The sequence below is a fragment of the Stegodyphus dumicola genome, chromosome X2, assembly GCF_044657685.1.
Source record: "Stegodyphus dumicola isolate Sdum_Otavi_A_Nest chromosome X2, ASM4465768v1".
Lineage (NCBI taxonomy): Eukaryota > Metazoa > Arthropoda > Arachnida > Araneae > Eresidae > Stegodyphus > Stegodyphus dumicola.
This window is the reverse complement of record NC_140781.1, coordinates 100,260,388-100,279,593: the sequence shown is the minus strand read 5'-3', so window position 1 is coordinate 100,279,593 and position 19,206 is coordinate 100,260,388. Positions and strand designations below refer to the sequence as shown.

The 19,206-nt window shown below is 30.9% G+C and overlaps 1 protein-coding gene across 2 annotated transcripts in view; it reads right to left on the bottom strand.

The window, feature by feature from the left end:
• LOC118187840 (uncharacterized) overlaps positions 1-19,206 on the bottom strand; it is a 279,238-nt gene that overhangs the window by 148,901 nt on the left and 111,131 nt on the right. For both annotated transcript variants that reach the window (XM_085808803.1, XM_085808802.1), the window contains one exon: positions 545-757. In XM_085808803.1, coding sequence (XP_085664929.1) covers positions 545-757 — 213 coding nt within the window. The remainder of the gene's footprint in view (positions 1-544; positions 758-19,206) is intronic.

Here is a 19,206-nt window from a genome sequence, read left to right as displayed (position 1 = left end):
ACATCGCTAGTTGTACAGGATAAATGCGTTATGTGTAATTACAAGTTGTTTTAGCAAATCATATTATAAATATGTACTTTTAAGAAAAGCACGCGTTACAGTGTTCATTTTGAAGAAAAAAGCTTTGCATATTATACTTAGTGAGTCATTCAGATTTAACAATTTTGAAAGATACAGATGATAATTTACTACAGATGAAAAATTAAAGGGTCTTAAAACAGATGTACAACAAGAAATGCATAGTAAATAATCAGATTTGAAAGCATAAGATGTAGAATATAAAATTATAACATAACTGGCGCAGTTAAATTGCTTGGATTAGCACTATAATTTGTATTTTATCACAACTTCCTAATTCCTCCAGCTGAAAATTTCAAACCTTTGTGTCATTTTAGTCAAAGAATATATATAAAGCACAAAAATTACAGATCGAGAAAATGCACTGTATTTCTTCAATAATCTTAAAATATACAAGTTTAAAAAATCTTAAGATATACTACTAGATAAGCTTCATACACATATAATGTATTAATTAATCATTTACCCTAGTGTCCAGAGTAGGGGTCCAAACATTAAGGTACAGGCAGTCTTCTTGACCATCGTACTGTTTACGGAAAGGATTGAGTTGGAAGCAGGGAGACCCGTAATTTAATACTTTAAATGTATTTTGCTGTATACACCATGATGCATTTGTCCATAGAGGAAGCGGCTTCTTCCATCTTAGAGGACCCACTGGTGGTTGAGCATACGGAATTCCCTGTAACAAAAAGTATTCTTATAAATATCATTATTAGTAAAGAAATATGTGCTGTCATAATATAATATATGTAAAGAAAAATCTATTTGAACACTCTAAATCCCTCAGTGAGGGATTTGCAGAGCAACAGCAGCTTTTGCTCCGCTTCGCGTTAAACAACGCAGGTTTACTGTCTTGGTAACAGAATATGTTTCGCCACCTGCAATTATGACAATGGAGAAGGGAGTGAGTTGAGAGACAGAATGACCCTCTGTCGAGACAGAGTGCCCGAACACGTTTCTGAAGCTCGCCATTTCAAGCAAGGACAGTCGTAACAATGGATGCACCTCCTTTGATAAAAGTAAGTTCGCTTTTAAAACATATATACAGTTATTTCTTAATATAAATAGCTTAAGCATTATAAATTATAGTCTTATAGTTAGGTTCATGTGTAAAACATTGAAGGATGTAATAAAAAGTAGTTTTAGTTTGCTCTTTTTTTAAGGTATCTGCTTTTAGAATGTAATGCTGTAACGTAGTTTTATTTATTACATACTGCTAACACGATGAAAGCGATATGCATGGATGTACTTTTTGTAAACACTTCTTAAAACTATTTTTATGTTTGTACAATTTCCACAACACTATCGATTTTAATTATTTAAATTCAGTTTTCCATACATTAATTCAAATAGGAAAAACAGAGGTGAAAAAGAAATCCATACTATAGTTTTGATTTTTTATAACACAAGTGAGCAAATTATTTAGTAGAATTGCAGCATGTCAGCAAGAAATAAAAATCGTATACTTTACTGAATTCTCTGGTGAAGTCGTATCGTTTTCAATTATAGTACTTTTTAATAGATTTTTTTAATTTTCAGATATTTAATGTCATTTTTTGTCATGTCATTTTATTGCCATATTTTTAGTGTCATATTGTCCATTTATGTACATATATTTCCTAATAAAAAGTTTTTCATGCATTGCTTGTTTTCATTTATATTTAAATTACTTTGTTCATGGAAATTATTATAATTCTACAGTTATGTTAATGATTTCCACTTAGATTTAATCAATAAATAAAATACATAAGAATTTTCGGCAGAATTATGAAAAATGAATTTTTATCTTACACATGTCAGCTAATCCATATTATTTAACTTTAAAATTCACTTTATTCTTTCCATATGAGACTTGGAATTAGAATTAGCATATATAAAAATAAGTTATAGTCTAAAAATATATGTAAACATTTATTCACCTTTAATGATTAATGTATAGGTGTATGCATATAACTTCTCAAAAGTAAAAATCGTTATAATAATAACTGAAAATTTTAAACTTTATTCATAATTTAGGGTAATAGGTTAATTAATTTTAAGCTCTTCATAATTTTGTAATAAGAAATAGAAACATTTCTTTCTCAACATTTTGTGCAATATATGAAGTTAAAAACAATAGCATGAGATTATTTTATGGTTACTTATTAATCTCATACATTGCAAATAAATCTGAATAATTTTCATGTAAGAAAAATTAAGTTCACATTTTTTTCTTATTTCAATGTATATTAAAATTTATTATTCGATTTTTTATGCATATTATGCTCAAGTAGACAAACTACCAGTAACATCAATTCACAAATTGTATTAAAATATTCATTTATAAGTAGCATTTTAGGAAGTTAAATCTAGCAGATTATAATACAGGTTTCCTGAGACATATACTCGTATATGATCAGCAGTTTTAACACATTCAAATTTTCATGATCATAAAATTTTTCAAGAAATATTTTTAATAAATTAATTTTCGACTATTATGTTTATTTAATGGAAAATTTAGCTTACATGATTGCATGTTCTAATCTTGTGAATGAAAGCTACGAAGAATCATAATTTGTTTTTTAAAATTAAAATATCTATACAATATTCAGAATGTATATCACTATATATGATTTTTTAAATTTCTTTTATGAAACTTGTAGAGACATTAGGTAATTTTTGGAAGCAGACAAGATGAAAAATACGCAACCGCCTTCACCGAGAATCGAACCGCGGACCTCTGGAATACGCGCCCAGTGTGCAGACCACCACACCACGAAGGCATGCCAAGAAGGCGGGAGAAATACCTTATAAACTATGCATTTTTGATTTCTCAAATCAAATTTTGAAAATTTCTGAAATATATATTCAAAGTTTTAAGTACCTGAAAGACCTTATTTTTTATTCAAAAACCCAGTTTTCAGTCCGAATTTCTTACTATTCCAGTTTTTATGTATAAATTGCATTGATTTCCTTATTTTTATTACTTACTACACATAGATAAAGGTAAAAACCATGTTTCTGTAAAATAAAATATATTCTGTGTATTCAAAGTAATTTCATATCAGAATTAGTGATAGTGTTAAGTATTTCAGAATGTTAAATATTGTAAAATGACACCGAATTTCCAATATTTTAATGTGAATGTAATTTTTTGAAATATATATTTCGTTAGATTTGGAAAGAAAAACTGTATGTCCACACAATGAAGATATGATTGTCTTTAAACTGTGCTTTTTATTTCAGTGATGGTCTACTTTGATTCATAATCTTTTTCATCGCCAATAAATGTTTTTGTAAGTACGTAGGTAGCAAATCTAAAACAGATGTATATGTCAGATATTTAAAATCACAATAGCATGTTAAAAAGTAGTGCAAAACATTTTTTCAAGAGATAATATTAACTAGAAATCTAAAACTTTACATACAGCAAATACCAATTTTCAGTTTGCAAATAAAATAAATATAAAGTAAGTATATAAAAATCGCACCATCAAGAAGTGAGCAGAGTATTATAACTCCTTGTAATGTGTCTGGTTTCACCCGAATATCGGGCGATATCTCGCTATCGAGAAAAGCGAACGAAAAAAGGGTCACTCCCTTAAATATTTTGTGTCCAATAAAAGAGTCTTTTGTACTTTGCAAGGATCACGCTTAGTTATATCTAGTCACATTTTATGATAGCTAAGCGTAACTGATCTTACAGTCTATGTTATTTAGCTGACTCTCTAAGCTGAGTGCTCTCCAGATTCTAGAAATAAGAAACAAATAATAGTTACGGGGTAAGAAGGCTACAATTTTACTATTGAATATGGATGATATGCATAGCGGGAAGGTGTGCTAATGTAATAGCAGAAGCTGTAATTTCATTCTAGGCAGACTGTGACATATATTAGTCATGGTTCTGGGATAAGTCCAAGAGACTGCTGGGAGCTGGTTTGAACTAATTAAAGAATTTTTATTTGAACGTACTAGGAAAGCTGTAAAATAAGTACCTCACTCTCATATTGAACAGAACAAATTGAATAAATGGATAATTTCATAACTCTGGCTTTCTTCTTTCCAGCAAAACCAGCCCCCTCGTATATCCGGGAAACAAAAATTATCATTATATTTTGGTAATAAAAGTCTGCACCACAGTTCTGCTCTCTATCTGTAAGAATAAAATACTTTTGGAATTACGTTCACTAATGTGAAAGCTGCAGGCTCGTGTTTCCGAATTAAATCCAGGGCTTATCAAAGGTGCAATTGAAACTAAATTGTGATACGTTAAAGAAAGAGCATATATTTCTATTACCATTTATTTTTCATTTTCGGATTTCATTTACAAATCAAATAATAGAGCAATAATTTGCATTTTAAAATAAGCAACATGATTTAAGATACTACTGCAGAACAAGGAAAAAACTCAAACTGACCCATTTAAAAAATATGGGGGAAATAAAAGCCTCGTGTTATGTAACATATATATTAGGAGGAAATACTGCAATCACGTTATTTATGAATTTATTCACTGGAATAAATGTTGCAATATAGAGTATTCAATTATATTAAATAATCATATCTTCTTTAACCCAGCTTTTGCGATAAAGTATAAATAAACCAAATAACTTTTGACAGAGAAAAAAGGTGCAAACCATATAAAATTTGCTATTAAAAGATCTTGCGTCGTATAGCTAAGCTGAAACTGTAGCTTTTCTATGAATCCTTTTTGTTCTCTAGCTATCGTGGGCACTTCAATGTCCCACAAAAGAATGACCTTATAGACGGTAATCCACGAAAGGATACTCAAGGGAGTAATAACCCAGGGGAGAATAACCCTTGGAGCACCGACCGAAAAATTCCCAAGGGAGGATTAGAGTGGAAATGCAATTCTTTGTCTATACCTTCGTTTCTTCTGGACTAGAAGCGAAAACGAATTTTAACCTCAGAAGTCGAATTGTAAATAAAGAGTATCCCAAGTGGAAGTTTGAATCGCAGAGTGAATGATGTTGTTTCGAGAAAACTGCTCAGACTATCACGTATTGCTGTTTGAAATATTTTTCTGATAGCACAGTAAAACTTCTGCCTTTTTAGATGAAAAAATACAATATGAAAAAAATTACTTATAGCTATCTATCATTATCTTTATTTTAAACTAATATGCAGAAAAAAACTACTAAACTTAGTACATAGAAAGCAAATAAATAGGAATGAATGCATTATCAAAAGGAACAGCTTGACTTCTTAAAACAATAAACATAAATTTCTGAGGTTTCATAACCTTAAATGGACAAGGAGAAACCTTAAGTATCAGAATAAGGTTGTTTAAATTGGTAATGATTCCAGTTAAACTAAATCGAAAGTAAGCACGTCATGAAATATCATTTGCTTAATAAATCTTGCCAATATTGCGTTTTTTTTAAGAGAATTGTAGTATTGTAGCTGAATATTTTGCACTTGTATCAAAATATTGCAACATATTGCGCGAAATCCATTTGCTCACTAATTTGTAATAGTACCATTTTTTTCGTCCATTTGAACTATTTCATAAAAAAATTTCGATTGGAACTGAAACAAACTGTGCCATTTTGATTAAACTATCTGCAATGTATTTAATGAAATATTAATAGAGCTTTAATGCTACATAGAAGAAAGCTTTTATACTGTTATAGATAATAATCGTAATCTATAAAATATAGGTCTAGGAATATAAATATATGCGTATTATCTATCCACACAGATTATTATTAACTAATAACAGGTTAAATTATTTATTTATAAAATGCAGCAAGATAATCTTTGGATTATTTCTTACATTTATTCTAGCAATAAATTTTCCATCAGAAAATTATCTACTCTTAATACTAACAGCTTTTGCATGCATCAGAAATAGCGTAATAATCTTTTTATCCATAGCACGTGTAAATGTTTGTATACGTTTCTATTGATATTAAATTATCTGCATACGAGCAAAGATCGATAATTTCAAACTCTTTTATAATTAAAAGTTGAATCGGTGAGTTATCTTTTTGTAATTAAATTTGTTTCAATTGAATTATTTAAAAAACTTTCTATACTCCCTAACTTCTTTACATATAGTTAATACCCGTGGCCAGAAAACAATAAATTAGTAGTCTATTTCAAACTTCTCTACTTTATTGGAAGCTAACTTACATAAGCTGGTACGATACAGGAAATAACTTGAATGAAATCTAAAAGCAAACTGGAATTCAAAACAACCCACAATAAATTAGATTCGCTGAGACAAGCAACTACCAGTCTACCCCACCTGATAAGGACCATTACAAAAGGAACACTTGTTTCCTTGGAAAGAGAAGCCATGTGCTCAATTCTGTTCTACTGAAGAGCAAATTGGATCGTAAATTTCAACATTAATATTAATCCTGAAAATCTCCTATAATTATTTTAACTATTAAATTCCAGATTTCTGGATACATTATAATATAATAACATTAACAAGGCATTTTATTATATCCTGAAGAAATGAATTCGTTGTATAATTTACGGTTTCATAAATTACGTTAATTGGGATAGAAAACCGAAAGGAATAAAATGTAGAGAAAAAATTTTGCAGAAATTGGGAACATTTTGTGAATATTGGCAACACATTTTGAAACTCTGATTAAAAGCAATTTTTTAAAATAAGTCGGAATTCTATTAATTATCGTATCCCGGGGTTATCATAATCCATCGAATCTCTTATAAAGTGTTTTCAAAGTAGAAATATACAAAGCAGAAATTGCACTAATATTTACAAGGAATAAATTATCTGTTTTAACATATTTAATTAAAATAAATTATGAACAGCATATGATAACACAAATAAAAGTATTTCTGCATTAACGAAAAATGTAATTGACAGGATGAAATATGTTATAGGCAACAGAATAAAACTACGAGCTTATAAAACCATTTTATCGAAAAACACAAGTCTAAATAAATTTAACACTACCTAAAAAATAAATTTATAACGTTTAAGTAGTAATTCGGTGCCTCGTGTCATTCATGTAAAAATGTTATAATAAATTTATAGCATTTATATAATAATTCTCATCATCGTGTATGCAGAATCTTCTCCCATTCCAAATTTCTAATTCCAGGCAAGTCATGGAAGTTGCTACTCTGCGGTGTTAAGGCTCCTAAAATATTTATTTCGTCAAACGTCTTCTTTAAAGTTTCATGATAGACGAAAAATAATGTAAAATCCTCAGATTCTATTCCTGTGCAGGAACTAAAAACAAAAATGGGATGAAGTTAAATAAAATCGTACTGTCATTTTTGGTCTGTGGTGACTAATGCTATAAAAAAAACGAATTCGAATGTCCAAAAACAAGTGCAAATAATTTATAACGTCACACCTGATGCAGCCACGTTTAATCATAACAAGAATCCTTTTTAGCACTAGAGGTTTTATATACGTCTCGATATACAATGGAATTCCATTTTTATGAATATATTATAATTATATAAGTTTCGTTTTTTTCTCGAGGTGATTAGAAAGCCGCAGAAAAATTATCCAAGGGCCATGAGTTTGATATGGCTGAGATACACTGAAAACTTAATGAATAGTTAACAAAAATATTTTCTCATTCGACGTTAAAAAGTGCCAGCCCATATACAGATGAAAGTATCAGAAATTCGATGGAACTGTGTTCTAAACCAAAACTTCAGTGGAGTGTGTAAACCCGAATTTTAAATATATTTGTTTTCTTGGCTTCAAAAAGCCTCAAATTTGCATCGTTCCTGATTTTCATGTTAAGTATTAGCATCAGTGTGAAAGCTTTTTCTCATGTATGAAAAGGAAGAAGTCCCGAGCGAGACCCACATTCATCTTTTCTAAAAATTGCTAATACAAGCAGCATGCCTTCAGACATCTCAACACTAGGAAACGATACTAGTTGTCAACAAAGTTACAAGATGTGTGCATCATCTTCTACCAGGATATCCTTATGTTCCATCTACTTTTAAAAGCAACATTGATGACAATTTGGTCCACCTGATGTGCTGAATTTAACATGCCTTGTTTAGTTTATACCAGTATTCAGGCTAGTCAAGAAGATACTAATTCACTTATATGAATCTTAAAAAAATTTGGTGTAAAATATAGGAACACAACCCAAAGAAAAACCGGGACAGTGAGAGCTACCAAACAGTGTTCCGGATTTGGGAATGACGCTGATTTCAAATAATGACAAAATTATAGAACAAATCATGAATTTTTTTATCATACACGTAAAAATCCCATGCTTTAATAATTTTTAGCCATGGAAGAATATTTAATCCCATTTGAAATTTTTCGCAAGTAATAAATTTCAAGTTGTATCATGATGCCCTCACCTTCAAATTTTCTGTTTAAAGATTTCATTCCCGAATTATAATTTCTTATGGGTTGATGGCGTGCAGTAATTATTATAAATTTTAAAATGGCAAAGAATTAAGTTCCACTATCTTAGAGCATTAATTAAAATTACTAAATTTGTGAAAAAAACATTGCTCCTTGTTTCAATGCTAATTCAGTAAAAATGAAAAAATATATATTATAAATATTTCTCGTTGTAAGAAAAAAATCAAAGACTGAATAAATGAGAGTTTAATAATATACAGAAAAGTAACAAATGTAAAATTATGCAAACCATTAACTGAAATTTCTGCCAATTTTTAAGGAATCAAGTAACAGGTTTCTATTCTTCAAAGATCAAAGATATTCAGCTTTGGAGGCGTGTGAAACGTTGATGAAATGGGTCTTGCAAGGTTACTATTATTTTTCATTAATCAATTATTTTATGTTTGGAGCTTTACTGCCATTTATCCCTTTCGTTTCCTCGCCTGAATGAAAATTATATTTAGTATTTAAGCTGTGTTTGTAAGATTCTAATAAAGAGCGTGTTTCTGCCTCTCGAGGCCCCGTTCAACTAGGTTAGCTAACTCAGATGAGATTCTATTCTTCAGACTTTCATTGCAGTTGATACTACTTAAAGTTTTACCCCAGTGAAAAGTTTGAACGAACTTCGAGTTAAATCATTTACGTAGCCCTTGGCTACTAGACAAAGTTTTAAATTTGGATTTACCGTTACTTTATGTTCCATCGCCACAAATGGTTGCTTTCTTTGTAAGCATGAGTCGCACTTACAAAGTGCTATGTTTCAGTTCTGATTTAATATAATGCTGTGGTATGTTCCAGTTCTGATTTAATAAAATGGTTAGTTTTAAAACATTCTTAAGACTTTGCAGTTCTCCTCACACGAAGCAACAATTCGTTCCAAGTCTGTTAGGAGTTCGGATTTAATTTATGCTAGCAAACAGCACTAAACCCTATAACCTATTTAACAAATAACTAGAAATATTTAATAAGAACTCAGTTTGCTCAACTTCATTTCACTTATTTATGAAACAATTCCAAGGATTCTACTTAAAGATGAGAAATTTCACAATTAAAGCCCTTGAAATTAATAAGAGTTTCCTATGTAAACTATGGTCAATTTTAAGTTTCCCTTTTTTTGCTAATGTTATTTTAAGGGATCACTAAAACTATCTAAAATGCAGAAGAAACAATATTGTTTTATCTTATTTATTATTTATTGATCATGACAAGTAACGGTCATGAGTGTAAAGGAATTGATGTCTTCTTAGAGGAACTTTAAAGAGAAACCATCTAACATTTACGTTATATATGGGAAAGAAGAACAAACCAAAACTTCCATCAGAAATTCGAGCCCATGTCGAACTACCATGTTTAGCAATTTTACCCACTTGGTTTCTGGTCAGTGCTATCTTAGTTATGCTTTTGAATACCAAAGGTAAAGTTGAAGCAAACCAAACTATTGAAATAATCAAATACAACAGGATGATTTAAGTAAGGAAAACTTCAAAAATCAAAGATAATAATGTGAAAATGCTTGTTTTTTCCCCCTTAAGCAGTGACTGAAATTATTAAAAAATGAAAAATAAAAATTATAATTATGACAAATAAACGGCATGTTACTAAAACTTGGGTCCTAATTACACATGCAAATGTAGCAATCTACCAATTGAAGACAATTAGCAGATGCAAAAGATAGGGAGCATGTCTCACCAATACTCCACAGATTGAACCCTGCAAACACAGCAGTTTAACGATATTCACAGCCTGTAACCGAAATCCCTCACAAAGGTAAAAGTTTTCGTTATTCTTTTAGGAAGCTCCAAGATTATAAGCAGAAACCCCTTTTTGACATGTTGCAGTGCATTATTATCCATTAATTAAATTTCTGCTTTAATATTTAATTAGTTTCCATTTAATTTTTACATTATTGTACATTATTTGATCAGCTAAAAATTATATTTTACATACAAGATCAATTGTAATCGGCTTTTTTCCCTCCAAAGCAGCCCTTATATTTTGGCTTTAACAAACATTTAGGAATTTGTCCCATAATAAAGGATATTAATTATTTCTAGATACCTGTTATTTGATTTCAAAATTTCAAACTATTTTTGTAAAACATTTGATAGATAGAGCAACACCGAGACCAAATGTAAGATTACACAAGTAAAAAATTCCAGATACTAATTTGAATACATTTTTCAGCAAAACAGTTATGCCTTTAAAAGCCTATATAAAATGTAATGCACATTAAGAAAAACGTTGTGAGCCCGCTTTACACAAAAATAAATTCACCAAATGCAATATTCAGCTATCTTATCTATAAAAATAGGGCCTTGTACTAAACGTGTGATCATTTCGCAGTAAAAACAGAAAAATATGAAAATAAACATTCATAAAGAAGTCTGCGGGAAATAGTTCTAATTAATATAACAAATTTTCTTAATATTGCCTATCGCTGCGAAAGGAACAACGTAGGGAATAAGCGAGTCTTTTCAATAGATCCTTCCTGCGGTAGCATTGTGTAGTACTTACTTTTAGAATTCAGAATATTTATCACATACTTTGTTCAATTTTTAGTTACGGAACTTAACTTAAACATGCTAAAAGTATAACGTATTTTTCATGAAGGTTGTGCAAGCTATAGAAAAGAAGCTTCGCATAAGATTCAACAAAGTTCTTAACCTTTTTCGCCTCTTCTGCAGCGAGGGAAAAAAATAAATCATTTCTCTGGAAACAATATCCAGAACATGTAAAAAATTATCTTTTATTTGAGAAAAATTTATCTATAAGGAAGACATACTTTTTTACCGAGGGAGTATTTTCTTTTATTTTCGAGAAGGAAGCCCGTTTTTATGTTGGGTTATTTAAAAAATATTACACTTTTTAATAAATTGAGTTTTTTTGCCTTTTCTTTCTCAGGCTGTACACTCCAATCATTTCATCATAGGAGCAAAAACACCCACCTTTTTATTTCATCACTAAAGAATAAATACCTTGTTTCTGTTTCATCCCAAGAAGATAAAAGCATTGCTTTTATTTCATCACAGGAATAACATCTTTCTTTTCCTTTACCAAAGTGTCAAAAGCACTTAAATAAATCATAATGGTTTTAAAAGCTTTTCCATCTTTTAAACCGAAGTTTGTCCATTCTATCTTAATGCACTTCATATTAACATAACTCATTCTTTCCAACATTTCCAAGCTGGTGAATTTCATAAGCATGTCACTGTCTACTAGGATTTAAATTACCCTACCGATTTGCGAACTCATCAGTTTTAGTGCTGGGAATTAAATCTTCTTTAACATTTAGGTACTTAACAAAATTTTGAAGTTCTTTTGTGTGCGTATCTTCGTGCTTTTCATAAAAATTAAGAGATATAAGGTATTTCTTTCGCCTTCCTAGCGTGCCGGTATTCCAGAGGTCCGTGGTTCGATTCCCGGCAAAGGCGACTGCTCATTTTTCATCTTGCCTACTTCCAAAAAATACCTAATGTCTCTACAATGTTTACTTTTAAAACTTTTAAATGATCAGTATCTAATAATATTCAGAATACCTAATAATATTCACTATGTAAAAGTTCTATGTTGTTACAATGCAATTTATACACACATACAATTTATGCATCAGTTCACATACAATTTATACATTAAAGAGATCATGGATTGCATTCGCATCCTACTGATTGGTTAATGTGTTATTGAACTAATGAATATGTGTTTCCTATCAGCTTTTAAAATACTTCTTGGTATTCATTTCTCAGCATTTCTAAAATCTTTAATCACAATAACAGGGAGAGAATTCTTCTGTACTATATAGAGAGATGTATAATTTATTGAATATGTTGGGGAATTTGAATATCTCAGAGTATACGAGGATTATTCGACTAAGGGAAGGAATGATTCGAGAAGAATTTTCTAAAAGAAACTTGTTCGTATTCACGCTACACATGAGAATCCCCACAAACTTCAACCATGAACTGAAATCTATGTGTTAAGGGGGGGGCTTGTTTTTTTTTGAAGGATTCAAAAACAAAAACCTCTGCCATTTTTACTTATTTAAAGTGGGGATATTAGTTTCGTTTGTTTTTAGGAGTTATTTTGGACTTTTTCTACGAAGTCGTTTTTTACAATAGGCGCTGTTCGATCCGAACGTAGAATGCAAATGCGATTTCAAGTAGATTAAATCCACCACGTTATGAATATTTGCAAAATAAAGTGCTCGAATTGGAGGCACCAAAATATAGATGCTCCAAAAGAAACCTTTCGTGTTAAGATTTGGAAAAAAAGTTACGTTTCAAATACGAGCTATTCCTAACTACTCCTTCTAGCCAAAATAATTTTTAATCATCATCAAGTAATTTTTAATCACCAAAACATGAAATTAAATCTTATCAGTTAATTAATTTATTGAAAGTCTGATATGTAAGAAACATAAGCACAGCATTTGTTACAATTTTCTTAAGAAATTTTTTTTCAGTCAAAATTCACTGCTTACAAATATTTAGGAGTTATATTGTTTGTGCATAAAAGATCACTGCTGACTAAGAGTCTCAGTTCTGCTAATGCGCCATCGACTCTCTACAGTCAAATGCGTGCATTACTTTAAAAATTATAGAAGAGCATTTAGGATAGAAAAACACACATTTTTATCAATATCTTCAGCTTCTTTAAGCGCGAATTTTTTTATTCTTTTAGTATTTAGCAAATACGTCCCTGAACAATAAAAATAGTATTTAAAGCTGAAAAACCGAAAAAACGTATCCGTGCAACTCCGAAAATTTAGCTAATTTTGCAAACATTAATTAGCTCCCAAAATTTAAAGATGTTTGTATCCTGCAGCAAGGTTTTAATTGTTAAACAAAGGAGATAAATTGCAATGCTGTGTCTTATTGTCACATCATCCTGTAGGGTTTATATTTATTTTAACTAACATTTATTCTAATTTTAAACTATCTTTCCTGTCGAGCCTTACTTTCCCCTGGAATTGCCAATGCCAGAGTATGTAAATTTTAGTAGAACGCGCAAGGATTCAAATTGTCAGCGGAAGTAATCTGAGTTAAATAGAAGGGAAACGAGTTCGAAAGTGTACTTTCTTGCTTCACGAGCGTGGAGGTGGCTAGTTAGAAATTGAAGAATCACGCGTTTCGGCCTGTGTGCTTGCCTCGGCAGATTGTTAAATCTTTCAACGTAATATTCAGAAGTTTGCTGAATTGTCAGCGGTATCTTACAACGCGGTTAGGTTAGTTACGTTTAGAGAGCCTCGTAGTTAGTCACTTGTTGTTATTCTTTTTTCAGTTTCTTATTTTTATTTTACCGCCGGGTCGGCGTAGTTTGTGAGCGTCAAGAGCACGCATCTGTAATTTCTAAAGTTGAATAAAAAGGGATTTAAAACCTTCTCAAGACTTTGTATACTTTCCAGTTCATAGCAGTCACCACTATTGTTGCGTGCAGGTTGGAAGCGCGCAACATTACAATCTGACAATAGTCTGAAAGAGAAACTCCTTTATTATCTGTAATCCAAATATATATAATATTTAAAACTCGCTCAGAGATAATGATGCAATAATGCGCGTAATGAAAGATTCGTAAAGTTTTAGCATTACCTGCAGCGATAGGAAATTTTTTGTAACAACTGGAGGAAGAAATGAATTGAAAACAGGAAATTAATGGATGAGATCCAAAGCAAAATATATTCTCCAGGAAGGAAGGTTTTATAAACTCTAAATTATAGATAACTTAAAGAAAAAACTACTTATAACAAGCAATTTGCATAAGTTTGGGAGAAAAAGTTCTTATCTTGAAAGAAATTATCGCATCCCCTCTCCTCTGTGTATTCTCATAGTGTCGTCCAGGTTAGTAAGTCCAACTAGTCACGCATGTAAATTCACAGTTCGAATCTCGACGGGTCCCTAATTGATATTTTTGTGTTTCCCGCTATGAAAGCTAAGTTTATGATATAGTACTTTACATTCGTTTACTACCTGTAAATAAATCGTGATGAATCACTAAGACCATGGAGTGAACAGAAAAATTTTTATAGCGCTCTTTTCGAATTGAATATAAAAGTGTTTCTGTGATTATTTGATTATAAAGTGTAGAGCTTCTTAAAATTGATTACAAAGTCACAAAAGAAAACCTACAATGATTTTGATAATACTTAGATCAGAATACTTTGGATTCAGATGTTTATAAAGAAACTGAATTGATACTTTTCTTACTACTCAGTAATGAAACAGACTAAAATATTTGGGATTATAGATTTTGCGTTGAATATAAGAACACTTATGCAATTGTTTTATTAGAAAGTGTTGAGCTTCTTACTTAAAATCAGCCACAGAATCAGAAAGAAAAGAAGCCGACAATGATGTTGATAATACTTAAATAAGAATACTTTGAATTCAGAGGTTTATAGGGATAAAAAATTGATGCTTTTCTTACAGATCAGGAATAAGTCCTTCCAAACATTCGAAGTTATAGTTTCACTACAAATATGAATTTTAAGTTTCAACTAAAAATATTTGGAAAAATTTAACGTGAAAAGTAATAATACACATTTAGTATACTTTCATTTGCAAAACTCTGAATATAGTGCAAAATCTTCCCTTTTGCTAGCAATTTTATTTGCTGTTTATTCTTTCGTTCCGAACGTTTATTTTACAACATAAAGGGAACAAAATAAGCGCATTACAAATCATAAAGTTACCAGCCTTCTAAAAATTACACTGACATATGTAATTTCTGCCAGTAAACGTTCCTTTTAAGATTTACTTTACATCCCCCTCAAACGCGAATAAAAGGCCATATTACTATACTTCAAGTCGCTTCTTATTTTCGAACGTTTGTTTTATCTGATACAATCGAAAAATTCTTTTATTACAAACTCACGACCACCAGTAGCCATGTTAGTAATTCATATATGTTGAAATGCATATCACGTCAAATCCGCCTAACTTTTTATTTGCAAAGCGCGTTCTGTCTAAAACGAACTGAATCTAATCTGGAAAGGCTAGGTGCTAAATCTTTGCTAAAGCATCATTTGAACTCTAACCTGGATGTATACCACAGTAGGGATTCTAAATACGATGTAACTTATGATATTTATCTTTCGACAAATTCAACTACCACGTCTGTCAAACTCACAGCCCTCAGCTTTCGCCAAGCTGATATGCTTGGTTAATTAAAACCCTATATTATTGTGAAATGCAGGTTCAAGTGACCAAGCATATCGCAGTCAATATATAACACTGAATCAAATGTTTATTTGTGGAACTAAAATTTTAAATGAGGCACTGCACAGTGACATGTTTATAGCAAAATAAGGAACGCAAGAAAGGATTTGAGCAGGAACAAAAAGTGTGTGATTTCGCCATATAACATTCCAAAGGGTAAAAGTCAGATATGTGGATGGAAATTTATTGCCAAGCAATCTGCTTTTCAGAGAATCTGTCTTTCGGCAAGAAAATGGAGAAGAATTTGAAGAGTCTAAAAAAACCAAAAAACTGTCATTCCTGTTTTATAGGTAAAATCTAACCAATGTATTTTTAAATTCTTCTTTTCTTATAAAACGAGTTAGGTCAATTCGTAGTACCAAGAGTTAAAAATTCGCAGTGCACCAATTCAAAGAGAAACTTGAGGCGCATAAATCGTGTAATTAGACTACATTTATTTTCACATATGTAAAAATAATGATATTTCATGACGCACTATATGATCTAATTTTCTTTTTATGGAATAAACAAAAGATAAATTCAATGATTACCCTTCAATCCAATTTGAAAAATCTGATTTAGAAATACAAATAACAACATGATTATGTTTCCCCTGTGCTTTAGAAATATAGCGGTAATTTAGCGGTTAACGCGACAAATAAGCTTTTAGTATTCCAAAATATTTAACAATTTGTTTCATTTAATAGAATCATTCATTCATCGGAAACATAGCTGTCTGAGTGGAAGTGGCCTTCTTAGAAGACTTTCTAAGGGATATTCATTTGTATTGACGTTATATAAAGGAAAAATCTATCATTTCGAAGAATCTTTGAATTGACCTTCTGAAGCTGGATAGATAGTTAGAGTCTAGAGACATTAGGTTATTTCGAAGCAAGAGAGATGAAATATGAGCAATGCTCTCGCCGGGACTCGAACCACGGGCCTTTCAAATTCACGTCGAGCGTGCTGACCACTACAACACGAAGGCATATTAAGAATGCGGGATAAATACATTATAAGAGCAGTAAAATCATTTCAATATTTCAAAACAGACAATTTTTAATTCTCTAAAATCAAAGATTCTGTAAACGATGCTAGGAAGCTTGAACAAGTTAGCGACTACTTCTGTAGCTCAGTTTATGTTTGCAACTGGCCCGTCTTAGCAGGTATAGCTACTAGTAAACTGAGTTCAGAACTCTCACAGTTAGCGGAGCTTTTGCACTTTGGTAAACTATATACTAAAGGATAATATAAAAGACTTTTAAATAAATTTGTTTCACTTGTGGAGTCGAGGTGGGTTAACTTCTGTTTGGATATAGGGAGTAGCAGGAAACTACACAGAAGAAAGGTTCAAACCCTTTATTAACTCTTTAAAATTTACAATGCGTCAACTCGACACTAACAAACTTCGCCTCTACTTGGGCGATAACTGAAAGTCAGGTAATAGAAAATTAAAAGTTGAAATGTTTAACAAGTGCTAAACTAACCTACAGGGTTCAGCGATATCCCGAACTTCAACCCCCTTCTAAGCTAGTGTGAGCAAAACAATGCAAATTAAGCCACTTGAACCAGCAACAAGCTGACAGAAAATCTTTTTCTGCTTAGAGATACAGAGATGAAGTTTTACTCATACATCCTTTCATATAGTATCTTAGAGGTTCATGCGACCTCACTTTCTTTTTACAGATTGATAAACCACAACCACATTGACAAACATGGTTGATAGTTGTCTTGAAACCGGTGGCGTTGAAAAAATGGACTAGTCACTCAAACCTCCTGATTTAATTGGTCAAATTATAAAAGAGTTTACAGCAGCTATTGAACATTCTTCGAAGAACTGTTACATGGTGGTGTTCTCCTAGAGATCTCAGTGCTTCGCAGAAAGAAATTGGTGCAGGAATATAATTTACTATCGACAGCTCTAACTAACCACCTTATTAAGATCAGTATATTTCTTTAATATATTGCATGCACTAGCCACAGGAAATAACATTTCCTTTCCTATTAATGTCAATTATCTGCTTGTATTATTGCAAGTAAATATTAAACTCAAGACCGCAGGAGATCATATGTTACTACTATATTCAGTTTGCTGGATTCACGGACTTTTCAAATGGAAATAACGTGCATCACAAGGATATTAAACAGATATCCCCAACACTTCAGTTCAAATCAATGCTACTTAAATAAATTTTATAAACAAATAATAAATTATTACAGTAGCGTAGTATTACAGTACTGTAATAGAAGTATTACAGTAGCGCAGTGTGTAAAATGATTAATCTTTGCCAGGTATTATGTAAGAGAAAAGACCACAAAATATTTTGCAAAATTCTTTCGAATTTCACTTGAACTGAAATGTTGTTAACATAATATTAAATCCGTTCTATAAACATATTGTTTTGCTGTTAATCCATATGTTTTCTTGAATGTGTACTAGTATTTAAAAGGTTGTTAAACAGATAATGTTCAGTATTCTAGTTTTCAGAAATTTTGTTTTTTTATTATTCTAGTTTTCACAAATTTGTATTTTTTATTAGTTTAAAGTATTCTAATTAGGTACTTCCGTGTTAATAATATCGTGCAATGCCTTACAAACTATTAAAACTTTCTCCGTAAAATAATAAAATTCTGAAACATTACTAAATGTTATTAATGCTGTATCGATTAAATACAATGTCAAAGCATAGAAGGTGTTGGAATTAAGATTAAATCCATAGCATATCTCTTAAAAGAGTTATTAGTTTTAAAACTGGCTAATGTTATCATCATCTTTAAATGAAATAAAATTTTAAAATCTAAGGAGTATTTAAAAATGCGTCTGTCCCTCATTCTTCTGTTTCTTTTTTTATATTTATCTTTTACTAATGACTCCATAGGTAATTTCCCAAAGTTTGGGCTCACGCTTTGGAAAATTTCCATTTTTTAAAAAACAAATTCATGTTTGTTTTATGATAAAAAATGCTCAAAATAGATTGTTGTCCACAACTACTTCATGCATTCGTAATATATATAACTTTTTAAATGGGATTGATATTTATAAGCTATAACTAAAATTCTTTGTTTTGTTTTTGTTAAATTACAGCACAGTTCAAGACGTTATTTTTCAATATCTTTACCGAAGCATGCGTATAAGCAGAGACGTGTAGTTTAGAACCCAGTTGTTTAAATGATAACTATAATTTTTCATTTCTTCTAAATTTTCCATAATTTATCATCATCAAGTTCGAAAACAGTCTTGTTTTGTTTTGTAGTAAAATGCGTTTACATTTGGCTGAGCGCGATCAGAATTACAGGAAAGCAAAAGAAATATTAAGATCTTTACTGAGAGAATTGCAAAACCTGTTAAACAGAAAAAAAATTGTAAGATATTTTTAGATATAGCTTGAAAAATAAAATATCAGAGCAGATTTTTCGTCGTCAGCATTCATCTTGCTCTAGGACAAAGACACAAATGATGTCCCTTCCTTAGATTTTAGAAGATAGAAGCTAAAAAAGAAGAAGCACATTAGTGGCAAAATCTAAATTATTTTATGATTTTGAAAAACTCGGTAGAGTTACATCGCTATTCTG